General features: G+C 41.8%; 1 protein-coding gene and 1 pseudogene across 1 annotated transcript; one reads left to right on the top strand and one right to left on the bottom strand.

The window, feature by feature from the left end:
• Window positions 1-228: 228 nt before the first annotated feature.
• On the bottom strand, window positions 229-8694 carry tsen54 (TSEN54 tRNA splicing endonuclease subunit). Its single transcript, XM_061089928.1, has 12 exons — window positions 8635-8694; window positions 6898-7056; window positions 6056-6119; window positions 5521-5604; window positions 5284-5382; window positions 5151-5203; window positions 4950-5063; window positions 3095-3563; window positions 2869-3004; window positions 2715-2775; window positions 971-1084; window positions 229-677 (listed from the first exon to the last, which is right to left on the bottom strand). The coding sequence occupies exons 1-12, from the start codon at window positions 8688-8690 to the stop codon at window positions 527-529; spliced, it is 1560 nt and encodes a 519-aa protein (XP_060945911.1). The 5' UTR covers window positions 8691-8694; the 3' UTR covers window positions 229-526.
• Window positions 8695-10731: 2037 nt separating this feature from the next.
• Window positions 10732-12817, top strand: LOC133023839 (C-reactive protein-like; annotated as a pseudogene).
• The last annotated feature ends 2437 nt before the right edge of the window (window positions 12818-15254 follow it).

The following is a 15254-nucleotide window of genomic DNA, read 5'->3' as shown; positions in this document are numbered from 1 at the left end:
CTTATTCTGTTCCATGTCCGCCATCATGTTTTCTAGTCTTTTATTGTATTTTCCTCTTGAACCTTTTTCAATTCTAACATTAAATTAATTTATCCACAGGTTTTTTCTTTTCATGTAAAGAACGTTCGCTCAACTGCTGTTATTTGAATGAACTTTATCAATTAATCTGACTTGATAATAACGTTGTAGTTTTGTTGTAAACTGCACCTGATGCACAATTCAATTATTTCTCACCTGAAAATAAAGGAGTAATATTGAGTCTGGTCAGATTCATAATTAACACCAGATAGACAACGTGTCTCCATTTTCTCCCACTGTACAAAAATGGAGCCCTTGGATACTAGGAAACTTTGAATTTTGAATCTGTTCATATGGAGGAGGCGGGGTTTATGACCTTATTTGGAGCCAACCAAATATCAATTCGTAGTAAATCAGACACACAACATATTTTAACATATCAATCCCACGTTTGCAGATTTATTTAAAAGTCCCAAAAACGTGTGTGTGAATGTTTTTCAGCGACGTCTCAGGGGTAAACATCGGTTGGCAGCTGGAAGTCTTTGAAGGTGTAGAAGGAGATGTCTCCGTAGTCCACCACAGCAAAGACCACTGGGACGTCTCCGCTCTGGGACGCCAGCAGCTTGACAGCTCGCAGGTCGGGCACAGGGCCGTCGAAACTGAAACGCGGCAGGGATGGAATCACATTATGGAGAGGAAGACACAAGCCTGACATCAGTTAGTCGATTATGGTCATTTCTGGTCGTTTATCAAGTAAGAGGGACAAGTGTTCTCGGGAAATTGTGTTTGTTTTCTGGCCTTTTTAACTAAATGACTGATCAAACAGCAATGTTACCAGAATCATAACAAGACAAGACAGAGATACAAAAGAGCCATTCATCTCCAATTATTGTAACCGGGGTCAGGTACCTGTTGTTTCCTGTAAACCAATCCTGAGTAAACATGGCCGTACCTACACACACACATGCGGGAGTAAGGTTTCCCCGGGCTGTTCTTCTTGAACTCAGCCACCGAATCAGGTTGGTAAACACTGAAACAAATCCTCCAGTCCTCTGAGCCTTTTAACCTGAGCACACAAAAGCACAATGTGGTCACACTGCATCACTCTCGGTGAATGAGAACACGACAGGGTGGGAAGTGGCTCTGGCGTTTGTCGAACAGATATAGATTAAATGGTTATTTGCTACCAAACTTAATTTATACATTTCAAGTCTCAAATTGAAATTTCCCACTGCTTCCGCAAAAATAACTAATGGCTAAAAGAAAATCAAATATCTGAATTCATTTGTGATTCAGTCAGAGCCCAGCGGCGAATCCTGTGATCCAAATCTGTGAAAAGGGCACCAGGGTCATTTTTGCAATATTTATTTCATCCATTTTTATTATAGGGTGTTTCACACATGCTGTCTTTGGTCTGAACCTTCAGACACAAAAGGTGTGAAAGGTGCCTCGACCAAAAGAGGTGGTCTGCACTTTTTGCATAGTTTGGACTTTTAGAATGAATGCAGGAAGTTGAGACAGCATCTAATAAAAGATGAAGAAAAAGAAGAGGAAGAGGCTCACAGGCTTGCTTCTACACCTCGGCGATATATTGTTTGAACGGCTAGGACATCATTTTGAACACGTGTGGAGTACAGCACCTTAAGTGTCATGATGCTGGTAGTAAAACTTGATTATATTACAGTGGCAACCACTTAACCAATTCATCACATTTTTCCATTCAAACAGGAGGACTACTGACTGCCCAACTTACAACATGCCAACATCAGAGTAAAGGCTGGCGCATGCTTCTGCGTTTTCAGGGACACGCAAGCACAAGAGCCCCTTGCGTGCTTGCGTACCCCTTCTTGCGTGCGTCGCCCAATTTTTGCAACTATACGACAAAGCTACGCAAGCCTCACACAGACCGCAAGGCTGTGATTGGTCTGCTAACAACATCCTTTCCGGAGTCACATTTCCGGTTTCATGCCCCATAATACCGGCAGAAACCACGGAAGATTTAGAAGAACAAATATGGACAAAATAGAAGAGCGTTTGGCAGAAGAGATCCGAAGGTATGACCACTTGTATAACCCGTCATTGACGGAATACAAGGACGCGCAGATGGCCTGCAATTCCTGGAAGGAGATCTTGGTTAACGTCGGTTTGCAGGTCGACGAGTGTATGAAGCTGTGTAGGAAGATCAAGGGCAAATTTGTCCGCCAGAAAGAGGCTCGAGGAGCAGCTGTGGCGATGTAAATAAACAGTCGACGACGACTGCAACACACAAAGAAGGCGTATCTAAGGTCGTCTTCGACAAAAAACGTTACTCCACCTAGTGTTCTGGCGGTGAATTGCTTTGCTACACGCGCAACGCTTGGAGAACCATAAATTAAAACAAGTCCGTCGACACAACTGCGTAAAAAGCCGCAGCCGCAGTACCATGAGCTGGCCTTTACACCTGTCTTCAAACCAATAAATTTCAATTATAGGTAGATCTAGCCCAAGAAGCACAGGACGTACGAATGTCATAATTCTTAAGTGTTTTCCCTAAATTACAATGTGAAACCTAAACTAACAATAGCAAATGAAAAACAATGCAACAAAGACATTTAGCTTGGTTCAGACTTTCAGTGTTGAAATCTCAGGTTACCTATTTATTCATTCATTTATTTATCCGTTTTCAGTGTAAAAAGAGGAAGCATCACAAGTAATACCTGGACGCCCCCTCGAGTAAATCTGTCGACTCGATCACGCTGATTTTATCCAACAGCTCCTCTGGAATAAAAGAATATCAGTGAAGTGGTTTTCAGATAAGACTGAAATAACTTTGACTGAACTTTAAGTGAAACTCGGGTCTTGTAGTCTCACTGGTGGGGATTGGTTGTCTTGGGTCATGTAAGGGAGTGACTTCTCTGTTCCACAGGTGAGCTGGACGACCGTCCCCTCTCCCCTGTCGCCTCTTCAGGAGCTCCTGATACTCCGCCCAGTTTCTGCATTGCCGGACCTGAAGGAAATCAATAAAATCATTTCCCTGATAAAAAATTTCAGGTATGTCCTAATGTCATGTTTGATTTAAATTGTTGTTGTCACAAACGTCTTTGTCTTTGTTGACATCCCGCCGACGCCGCCACTCGTCTTCTTCCCTCCTCTGCTCATTTGAAGACATTCCCACCTTCCGCAAGTTTATCCTCTGCTTCCAGGGGGAAACGTCACAGGCTCCCACAGCCAAAGCCCCAGGCAGCAGAGAAGGGTCTGGAGATGCCAGACAGCTGGACAGATGTTCACTGGAGCCAAGGTCAGGGAACAGGATGGAGCTGAAGTCCCAGCGGGAGGGAACAGATGTGGTGCAGTGATTGGATCCCCTGGCCGAGTCCCTGAGACCATCTGCTGCCCACCAGCTCCTGCCCCCACCTTGGTCTGCTGGATTAGTGGTAGTCGCGGTGGAGATCTGGACCTCCATATCCTCAGGAGAGGTTGACTCGGGAAGCTTTTTGTCCTCCTCGCCTTTATCCTCCATCATCCTCTCAGTTCTATCAGTGGAAGTTTCTTGAGCGTCAGTACAACTGCAGCAAAAACAGAGTATGGAATTAAGTCTGTGCAGTTTTAGATTTGTAAATGTTTTAACAATCGCTAGTTCCCTCAATTAGCTGACAAGTTGATCAGAGAGTCTCCATTTAATGTGTCGTGAACATTTGCTTTTTGTCAAAAATGATCTGTGCCGTGCTGAAATCAAACCACAACACAGGGAAAGAATGTGAAGAAGCATTTAGCGTCTTTTACGAGCATAGGTCGTCTGTGCTGAGCATGGTCGCCATCTTGAATCAGCTGATAACAACCTGATTGTTCCCAGAGCAGGATTGGTGATACAGGCAAAATCCATACTGATACGTTGTCTTTTTTATTTAAAAACTATATCCATCCACATGAGCACTTTAGCTCCATATCGTATTGTCTATTCTGCTGTTGGATGCTTATTAACAGAAAATACTACAAAAGAGACCCAGCTATGGTGAAAAGTAAGAGCAGGGAGGAACTGTTAGCGATGGTACGTTTTAGCAACACTTTACATTCACAGTTGGTAGTCGAGTCGTGACTGAAGAAAACCAGTGAGGAAGAGAAAGTCGCCGTCTGCATCATCGTTTGAAAAAAGTCTCAGTTTTTGTTTGGCACTCATGAGTTTTCTAACTAAAAACGAAACCAGCAGCGTTTCCAAAAGTCTCTGTTTAAGGCATTCAAAACCAGTAGTGTGGACGTCAGGCGTAACCATAGGAACAGTGCATTTTAAAACTAAAACACAGTAGTGTGGATGATGCATAAAGGCTGTCTGACTTTTTGCAGTATGAGCCCCGAAATGACTTTCTAAATCTATAACTTGTTTTAAAGGGGACATATTAAGAAAATTCCACTTTTGTAGTGCGTATACACGTTAATTTGGGTATCTAGCATGTCTACCGTCCCAAAAAACTCTGGAAAAAAACAACTCCCGCGATTTGTTGTTGTTCCTCTATGTCAGAAACGATACGCTAGATCGCGTCGAATGGGATTACGACCAGAACACACGTCATAGTCACGCTACACGGTTCGGCTCCACCGGCCCGGTCAGCTCGCGGACCTGCGAACCCGCAGGTCAATCTGAGGAGGGCTGCTTTAGACAGGGTAAAAAGGGTGCTGTGTTAAATGATCCTTGTGGTATTCTGACCAAAATATGTTTCAGACATTTCATCAAGATCCCAATGAACCATATCAACTGCGGTAAAATGGGCATAATATGTCTCCTTTAAATCTTTTCTTCAAATGTTCTTATCGAAAAATGTTCATCTCTGGGTGAAATTTTAATTCTTATCCTCTTATTTTATTGTTGTTTTATCACTTTGGCTTTGAAAAGGTGCTTTGCATATTAAGCTCATAATTAATATAATTTCTGTATGATGAACTTGGCCACTGTTTACCTGGATGTCGGGGTGGAGGAGGGGCTGACGCTACGTTTCCTCTTCAGTTGTTTTCCTGCTCTATCATGCGACTGAGGCAGGTTCAGCTGCCTTGCGTACGACGATGGCTCCAAACTGTGACAAACCACAAATAATAAAAGATTTAGCTCATTTTTGAAACCTTGACCTCCATTACTTATCCACTTTACCACTTTACGTTACCTGGGATCGAACCTGTGCACCACATACCCAAGCCTCTTCAGATGCCCAAACACCTTTGTGAGGAGAAAGATTTATTAGACCGATTCAGCATCGTGCTCCGCTTCCAGAACTTGAGTCGGACTGAAAGCTTTACCTGATACTGCTGGAGGCTCACTGTGGCTGAGGACAGAAATCTCTCATAACCGTCCTGAATGGACAGCGGCAAATCCTGATAAAACACCTGCAGGTTTCCCTGTTCACACAAAGTTTATAGATCTCAGTTTATAGGTCAAACGTATTTCCTGACTCTTATTACAATAACGCTGAAGAAAAATGACGAATTTTTGTGCTCCAGGTGACTTTACCACACCAGGTTTTATCTGCCACTCACACACTCCATCAGGTAGAGAGCCTCTTCCGGGAGAAGACACTGTTTGCCATTGGCAGAAAATCCCATCGTATGCCAGAACTTTCCCTGTGTACAAAAAGTGTATTAACATTATAATAGTTTGACAAAATCTTGAAAACAATAACTCACAGGAGATAGAGTGCAGAAGATGTCAGATGGCTCGGAGTGTGTGTTTATAGTTAGTCACACTTGCTGTGATGCAGGCAACATCCACATTAGTATGTATTTGTTCTTATACGAAAAAACAAAACCTGTGGTTGTGTTTTCGTCTGAATGGACAAACAGGAAGTTGTTGAAAACAATGACACGTTCTCTTCCTTATTGGTTCTTATCAGTCATGAGTCGACTTCCAGTGGTGAACACATGACTATGTGTATGTGAATGGTCATGTCATGTGTTCTACCGTATGTTAACAGATTGATATTATTTCTGATGTGGAGCTAAAATGCTCATCTGCGAGCAGATGATTTAGTTTTGAATATTACACGTGCCAGTGTGGACACAGCCTCATACTCACAGCTGGAGACTGAAGCTCCACAATCCGTTTGTCTGAAATCCATGTGGCCTTCACTAAGTTTCCTCTGCAGTAAATTAAAAACAGAAAACATGTATAACATGTCAGCGCAGCACAACCGGACTCCTGCAGTTTGTGCATCCTCTTACATTAATGACAATCAACATGATGCATCTGGTTGTCTGACATAGGGTTTGCGGAAACTTGGATGACACCACAAGAGCAATATTCTTCTTGTTTTCACACATGAACTTCAAGTGAAAATTTGTCTGGACTGTTTCTGGGGTTTGTCTTGCAGATATGAAGAACTAAGGAGGAGAATGTCCTGGTCAGACACGTTTACAATAACAGGAAAATTTCACTTCATATTCAGATGAGGGGTGGCGTCTGGGTAGAGCAGGACTCAGGACATGATTTATAAATTATGTGGCGGATCTCACGCTTATCACCGAAAGCTCTTTCCAATTCAACATTTTCGTCTGCATTTTCCACATTTATATCACCTCTAGTTTTCAGTTTGGTATCATATACCAGAAATGTGGATTATCCGGACATCCTACCTTATACTTACATGGTCTCATTTGGACATTTTACTCAAGGTGACGGCAAAAGTTCAGGGAGATGCCTGGAGCAACTGACTCAGGCTTTTGTGTTCTCACAAACAATCCCTCAGGAATTCAGGAAAATATCCAGGAGTTCAGTAGCTGTCTACAAACCTCAGCAACTGTTCCTGCTTGTTTTGCATGGTTGACAACAGAGCTCATGTAGGATACTTTCAGAAAATACAGAACAACAATAAAGGTTTAAAAAAGGTGAAAACAGAGGATGGACAGATGCCGACTCACAGCCTCTCCACCCTCTCCTCAGATAGGAGGCTCCAGTGCTCGGTCAGACTCTGGTCAAGCCGCTGCCTCTGCTCGTCTGAGCCGTCAGGGAAGAAGTCCTTCGGTCCTCTCACTGGGATCTTGTGACTCCTGGACCGGGCTGCAAACAGCTCAGACGGACTGGAAGTTACAAACAATAAATCTTATATAACAAGTGTGACAATAAAATACTGTGAATAGAGTCCTAATGTCATGATTACTTTCACCAAGGCAGTTCAGTTAATTTTTGGTTGGATATTGGACAGACATACACTGTGGATCACAGGAATTTCACTTAGGGACCGTCAATAAATTCCCCTTTGATTTGGATATGACTGCATTTTATTTAATTGTGTGCTGCACATACGCATTAAAGTAGTAGGAAAAGCTCTTAAAATAGTCTATTCAAACAGGGTGGCCCCACTTGGACCCCCCTTGGTAGCCCAACTGCATTGAGGTGCATTTCCCTGCACCAGTCGACAAGTAATTCTGCTTTCCTGATCTTTTCTTAACACTCACATTTAGAGCTGATCTTTACAATAACCTCATAAATGAAAATGTAGATACCTGGATAAGCGGGGTGTTGCTTCTACTGCAACAACTAAAGGTTAATTGTGTAGGATTTAGTGACATCGAGTGGTGAAGTTGCATGTTGCAGCTAAATACCCCTAACCTCACCCTCCCCTTCTAAACATGAGAGAGAACCCGTGGAAGCCTTCAGTTGTCATAAAAACTCAAAGGGTTTTTAGTTTGTCCAGTTTGGGCTACTGTAAAAAAACATGGTGGCCTCCGTAGAGCGGACCCACTCCCGGTGTATTTCAATGGGGCTCATTCTAGGGTAAAGAAAACTTAGTACAATTTAGATGATTACACACTAGTGAAATCGTCACTATTATTATTTCAAATTCCATTTGAGCAAATAGATCCCTTTAACCTACAACTTACACAAATAACCTTTAGGTTAAAAATAACACTGCGTGGTGTGATAATCTGCTGCAGAACTTATCTCCTGTCTGCAGCCTGTGTGTGTCGTCTGCTTATTATTCAATGGGTTCACATCATTAATCCTGATCATAACGATCACTTCACGCCTGATGTCCTGGCTGTGTACGTCCCTTGTTGTGTGTGGCAGGTGAACAAAATGGTGGACTCAAAATGGTTATGCATGCCATGTGACCGAATAAAACAAACCCAAAGTTAACTACAGTTACTGCACATGTCCTAATAACTTCTGTTGCGCCACCACTGCAAGATCAACATGGCAGATCTTCAAATATTAGTATTTATGTATTGAATAGAGGACACATTCAAATCCATTAAAAAGAGATGTTTGTCTATAGTAGCAACAATATCTGGTGTGATTTGGAGTCTGTGGGTCACATCACAGGAAATAAAAGTTGTTCTTCCCTGTTCAAAGATGAATTTATTGATGGTCCCAAAATCAAAGCCCTGTGAATTACCCAACCTCAAACTGACTTAACCATGGTCGGACGAAAAAGGCAGGTTTACTCAAAGTCTTTTATAATTTCTGCTGTTTTCAACAACACAACTAATTTCTACGTTTTGCTTCTCCGTCCCTCCTGTTCCCCCATGTGTTCACTATTAACGCTCCGACGACAGAGAGAGACACGCAAGAGAACAATCGAGTGGCAGTGATGGAAGATGAGCTGCTGCTCGTCTCTGAATGAACAGTCAAGACCAACTGAAGCGACCACGAACCTTAACATCTCACTGTAGAGACTCTGCTCAGCGTGGGGAATGTTGTGGTCCGCCATGTTGGCTGACAGGCTGTCTCCTCTGGGTCCTGGCGCCCCTCCTGTTCTCTAGATCCAAGTAGTTACACTCCTGGCCAGCAGGGGGAGCCAATGCGAAGAGGGTGGACTGTGGATCGTGATTCTGCTTCTGATTTTGGATAGTGGTGATGGATCCTGATCATGGATAGTGGTGTTGGATCATGATGGTGGATCCTGATAATGGATAGTGGATTTCGATGGTTGATTCTAATCATGGATTATATCATATATAATCACCAAGGCAATTTCCTGTCTGTGCAAATATACTTGGCATTTAAAAGAATTCTGATTCTGATTCTGATATTGGAGGTTGATCGTTAAGGTGGATCCTGATCATGGATAGTGGTGATGGATCGTGATGGTGGATTCTAATCATGGATCAAGGTAGTTGATCGTTAAGGTGGATCCTGATCATGTATAGTGGTGATGGATCGTGAATTGTTATGGTGGATCCTAATCATGGTTCATCGTGGTTGATCGTGAAGCTGGATCCTGATGGTGGATCCTGATCATGGATAGTGGTGATTGATTGTGATCGAGGTTGTGGATGGTGATGGTGGATCATAGTGGTGACAGATCGTGAAGGTGGATCGCGATGATGGATCCGGATCATGGATAGTGGAGATTGATCCTGATGGTGATAGATTGTGGACTAGGATTACAACACAATAATGTTGTTCATCTTTCCCAAGGACACTCCGACAAGGATTACTGAACGAGTCATATACGTGAGTGGGCAGCAGGTGAGCAAATCGATCTGATAGTGAGGTGTAATAAGAGTGTATTTCTTTTCATATTAGTTATGTTAATTAAACTGACCCACATCAAAACCTTATCTGAATAACATGGAAGTGGTTTAGTTATGGCTCATGTATATTGGCATTTATTGATGAACATTGCAACATTACATCAATCAGTAACCTTGACAATAGAGCATTTTGTTCTTTGACTTGGCTTTTTTTCATTTTGCCTCACCCTGACCATTTGTACTTTGTCCTTTTAGCAAAGTACAAACTTCCACCTCCAGCAATATGATTATTGCTAATAGAAATAATAGTACCTACACTATACTACTCTGGACAATAGATTACTACTACTGCTTTTCACAAACTGATAATGGCAACAATATTTCTACTTCAAACACTATAAAACATGATTCGGATTTTGTGTGTGTGAGCGCCTTCACTTGACCTGTTATTTCCGTTATTCCTCAAGTGGTCCATGTTCCATCATTCTTGCTTTGTTTTTATTTTTCATCTCTTATGAGAACGCTATAACTTGTGTCTATACACCACTATGTGTGGAAGTGTTTAAGTGCCAGTTCCAGTTCTTCATCTTTGTACAGGGTGGCTGAAAATAAATAATTTTCTTATTAGGAATAAGACTTCCTCTTGCGTGAACTGTCTGTAGCTGAATAGGTTACCAATTAGTGCTTAAAGCCATTTAAGGTTGTCTGCTGCAGCCGGGCCTCCAATGAATGGCTGGCCAGACGACTCCAGCAGCAACCCCCAGGAACTGGTAACTCAAAGAAAACTTGGAAAAACGATCAGAGACAAAAGATATAAATAAGTGAATGAAGTATGTTGTATGAAACCAAAATTTGTGTCCAGTTACGTCTGTGATGTGGGTGTGTGTGCAAAAATAAACAAACTAGGCAAATTAAAGAAAGGTTACCACCATGTTACTGACTTTCAGGCTATGGTTGCTGGTGCTGCCATCACAGGTACTATAAGCTCTTTAAGGTATGAAGGTGCCATATTATTAAGTGCCTTGTAGGTGAGGAGGACAATTCAAATTTGTATTCTAAATTTAACAGGAGGTGTAGTAAAGCTAATACAGGAGAAATGTGATTTATTACTAAAAGGCTGAATATTGTCCAGTGAGCTATTGGTCCCCTCTGAACTTTGTGTTCTCTCACCTTGATTCAACCACATTTCCTGGAAAAGCTGCCTCTGAACACTGATAATAAGTAATCCAGTCAAAAGGGAGGGGGTGGGGGGCAAGCAATTTAAAATGCCCTGTTCAGATGATACAGCTTGTTCAGTTTGTCCAGTTTTCTCCCAGGGCCCTCACAGCAACACAGTATGTATAAAGCTTTATTTGTTTGAACCATCACTGCGTATAGTTTTTACTACAGTACATGATGCGTTAAGAGAAGCTGAATGAGTTGATGAGTAAATTGTCTTTCTTTCTGCAGATCTGACAAGATGAGACTTCTAGTCGTCTCTTTTCTCGTCGCCATCTCCGCAGTGTCGGCTGGTAATAGTATTCCTTTCCTGTCTTTATATGTGTGTATGCATAAAATTATATTTATTACATTTTATTCTTAATGTGAAGGCATCAAATTTGAACTTGAATAAATTAACTAGAGCTACACTATCAGTCAATTACTTGATGAATGAACAGAATATATATCGGCAACACGTTTTCTTTTTCAAATGATGAATCATTTAAGTATTTTTTCAAGAAAATCTATAAATAATTTGAATCCAATTTAGATATTGGACATTTCAAACTATTAATTAAGACAATAATTGTTATTAATTTTAGGATGAATAATAATAACAAACTAAGTCCGTCTTCAGGTGCATTTAAACACCACAACATCCCTCTGTATATATGACCTATATCATTTCGGTGTTCAGGGCAATGAATATTTTCAGTAACTGAGGCATTTAATAATCCAGACCACTGTTAAGGACAGCCTTTTCCCTAAATCTAAGAGTATTTTTCAAGTTGTAAAACATTTGAGAAATGGTGATCATTATAGACCTTTGCAGGATATTAACTTTTCGGGCCCAGATAATGTTTGTTTGTTGCCTGCTCTTTCGTAACTCCTCGACGAACCTCTGGTTTCTCAGGGAGCGTCGTCATGATGACCATGCTGTTCCAAACTGAGACCAGTGACAGTTTTGTTGAGATGGGTCCTATGACGCCCCTGGACCTGAGAGCCTTCACTCTGTGCATGCGTGTGGCCACAGAGCTGAAAGGTGAGCGAGAGTTCATCCTGTTCGCGTAATGGACAGGAGACGGCGATCAGCTGAGCGTGTGGCGTGAGCTGGATGGCAGGTAAAGTACAAACTGTTGGTGCTACTTCTGCTCTACCACTCAACACGTTTATTATTAGTTAGTTAGTTCTAAGAGTAATTTATCCACTAACAATACTTCACTTAAAACTATACTACTGCTAAATATACAACTTCAACTAACAATACCTTTGCTTCTACCACTGCTATTACTATTAGTGCTATTTCTTCTTGTACTAATACTACTTTTACGAAAAGATGAGTAATTATTGAATCGCAACTACTTGTACTACTACCTAAAACTAAAAACTAACAACTGCAATTGACAATATAATAAAAATAGAACCATTGATACTAGAACAAATAATAGTTACTACTACCTGCAACTTTCTTGCAAGAAATAAAACCTCGAGGACAGTTTGGAAATTTCCACAACAATGACTAAAACATAGCTTTCACTTCTACTCTTAATGCTACAGCTACTGTAAACACTAATGCTAATACTTATGAAACTGCAAAACTACACTGTTTTCTTTAATGAATTTTTATTTCTGACGTTCAGATTGTCCTTCTACGTGAGCGGAGACGCTGTTTTCTTCGACGTCCCTCAGATAGGGGCCCTGGAGACCCAACTCTGCTTCACCTGGGACTCCAGGTCTGGTGCCTCTACTGTATTCATGGATGGAAGGAAAAGCTTGACCAAGATTAACAAGAAGGGTCACACCATCCGCCCCGGGGTAAGGTCATCATCGGACAAGATCCGGACGCCTTCATGGGCGAATACGATGCCGGGCAGAGTTTCGTTGGGGAGATCTCCGACGTTAATTTGTGGGACACTGTCCTGCCGGCCAGCACAATCCAAGACATTTATACAGGGAAGAGAGTGGCAAGAGGAAATGTTTTCGACTGGGAAACCATCAACCTAAAAATCAACGGGCAGGTACATGTTGTAACTCGAGAGCTGTAGATTTAATGCTGGAATTGTGCGGCCTCTTTACACCTGAATGAACTTTGTGAAGGTTTGTTGATCAAATGTATGTCATTGCCGTAATTTTTCAGTCCAATAAAAACACTTTGACAGTGTCTGTTGTGTTGGAATAAATTACATGAAAATATCAAAATAGAGCATATATTATTGTCATGTTCTACAGACCACTTTACCTCATTCTAAGTTGATCAGTTATTGATATGCCCACTGTACAGATTTTCAGATTTATACCAAAATGTTATATTTTAAGTCAAGTGTATTTTTAAAGTACATTTAAAAGTAGCAGAGTTGACCAAAGTACAAGAATAAAATATGGCTAAACACACATACATTCTTCTTCTACTTCTCAACTTCAGATACTCACACACATATCTCCGGCTAGTTGCAAGATTAAATATTCTCATGCTCCTTATCAAGAAGGGAGGCTTTCTCTCAAAGTGCATTCATGAGTCCCTCCATTATATTAAATTCTGAGATATCCTCTCTCCTGTGCCACACAGCAGATTAGACGTAAGGGAGGCTTTCTCTCACAGTGCATTCATGAGTCCCTCCATTATATTAAATTCTGAGATATCCTCTCTCCTGTGAAATTATCAGTCTTGGAATGCTTTGAGGCCGGAACACTGTGACCTCTGGTTGCACTTCATTTTACTTCACATATACTGAGCACACACACTCAGGCAACATGCTTATGACCTCTGGTGGCCACAACAGTGGCGTGCACGTACGTCGTCATCATCACGCGACGCCAGGAGGACGACCCAATGAGATCCGACCAATCCCAATCCAAGAAGAACCTCTGTCATGCCCAGTATAAGTTATACGCGCACTTTGTCACTGCGCCTTTTTTCGTTTCTTGTGCAGCTTAACTGTGTAGAACTGAAGGCCCATGCATGATTCAATTGCTGGACACTGCATTTCCTCACCTGTGACCTCTGAATAAACCTGATTAATTTTAACTTGAGAACGACGCCTCCTGCCTTTTGATTTCCACCCGCAACAAATGTCACATATTTTTAGAAAATAGGACAAGATGGTGAATATCCCTTGACCGTTTGAAGTTCTTCAGCATAACTTAAGTTACCTACTACTATCGGATGTTAGGATTTGTTGTGCAACTATGCGCCTTCAAGGATGCAAGAGTTTTGACCTTGTAGACAATGATACAGACTGAACGTCATGGTAGGTTGAGGTTAAAGGTAAATCTGACTGGTAACTGGCTTGTATGGCAGCACTGTGAAAACCATGTGACCCGCTCAGTAGATCACACATCATTACTTCTCCGCCTTTTTAAACTAAACGCCGTCCCATTTTATGGTATGTTCTACAACACTAATTAATACCTACCACCACTTGATGTTATCTGATGTTAATGATCACCAGTCAATGTTGGGGACATTTCATCAGTTGTGTATCTTAGTGTTGTAGCGTGAGGGGGGGTTAATAAGAGATTTCCAAAACGCCATCTGGTGAATTTCACCTCCAGGATATAACTAAACTACTGTGTGTGTGCAACAGCACATGTTTGTGTACATCACAGGGCAAGAGACGTGTTTTACTCGTAGACAATAACTTTATTAAACACAAAAAGCAAAATGGAAACAAACAAACAGAACACAAACTAAATTATGAAATAAACACTTCAGACACAGGGACAGGGCTGGGACTTACCACGGCCACGAGAACTAAAGGAAAAGGGGAAGGATTAAAATACTAACCAGCCGTGACACTGCCATCTAACAAAACGGGTTGTGAATAAAACGCCACCACCAGGAATTGGGTTGCCGCCTCAGGCCCACAGCACCTTACCAACAATAAAAAGATAATTAAAAAATGTCAGTGTTGAATCGATACTGATGAAAACAACAAAACAAAATAAACCAAATCCTAACCAATATAAACACCAATGTGAAATGGGATTAAATGTTACTACAGTTAGGCGTCCCTCCTAGGTTGTCACTCCATGCTTCACCTCAACGGAGCGTGGAGAGCCACAATGAAAGAAGGAAAACAAGTCTTTAAAAGCTGCACACTTCCTTTTGAGCCAGGACAGTCTTTAACAGTTAGAACGGTGTTGTATCCGCCTGAACAATTCCAGAAAGGCCAGAACAGTTCTATCCAAGCCAAAACTGTTCCAATTAACCAGACCAGCAGGTCCGTCTGTTGCATGGTGGCCAATGACGGACGACGAAGGAGCAAAGGCCTCTAGGAAGCCAAATAAACAAATTTAGTAATTAAAGTGACAATAACAGAATTTCATGAATAATGGGACCATACGTACCACCCTGTCAAGCTAGGGTACAGCCACAGCAACTCGGACGGTGAGAGACTCCACAGCCGTAGCTGAATCCAGCTCTAGCATAACATGCACAGCAATCAGCCTGGATAATATAAACAAGAGATAGGCAGACAACGTTAACAAGCAGACCCGCAGTTGCTCCGCGAATGTTTAAGTGAGGTGCTGGCTGTTGCACCCAACGCCAAACTCCGCCACGGCAACGAAACTACCTCGTCCACGCAAACCCAAAGACC

The sequence above is a fragment of the Limanda limanda genome, chromosome 17 (genome assembly GCF_963576545.1).
Source record: "Limanda limanda chromosome 17, fLimLim1.1, whole genome shotgun sequence".
NCBI classification, from domain to species: Eukaryota; Metazoa; Chordata; class Actinopteri; order Pleuronectiformes; family Pleuronectidae; genus Limanda; species Limanda limanda.
This window is presented reverse-complemented; position numbering and strand designations above follow the sequence as displayed.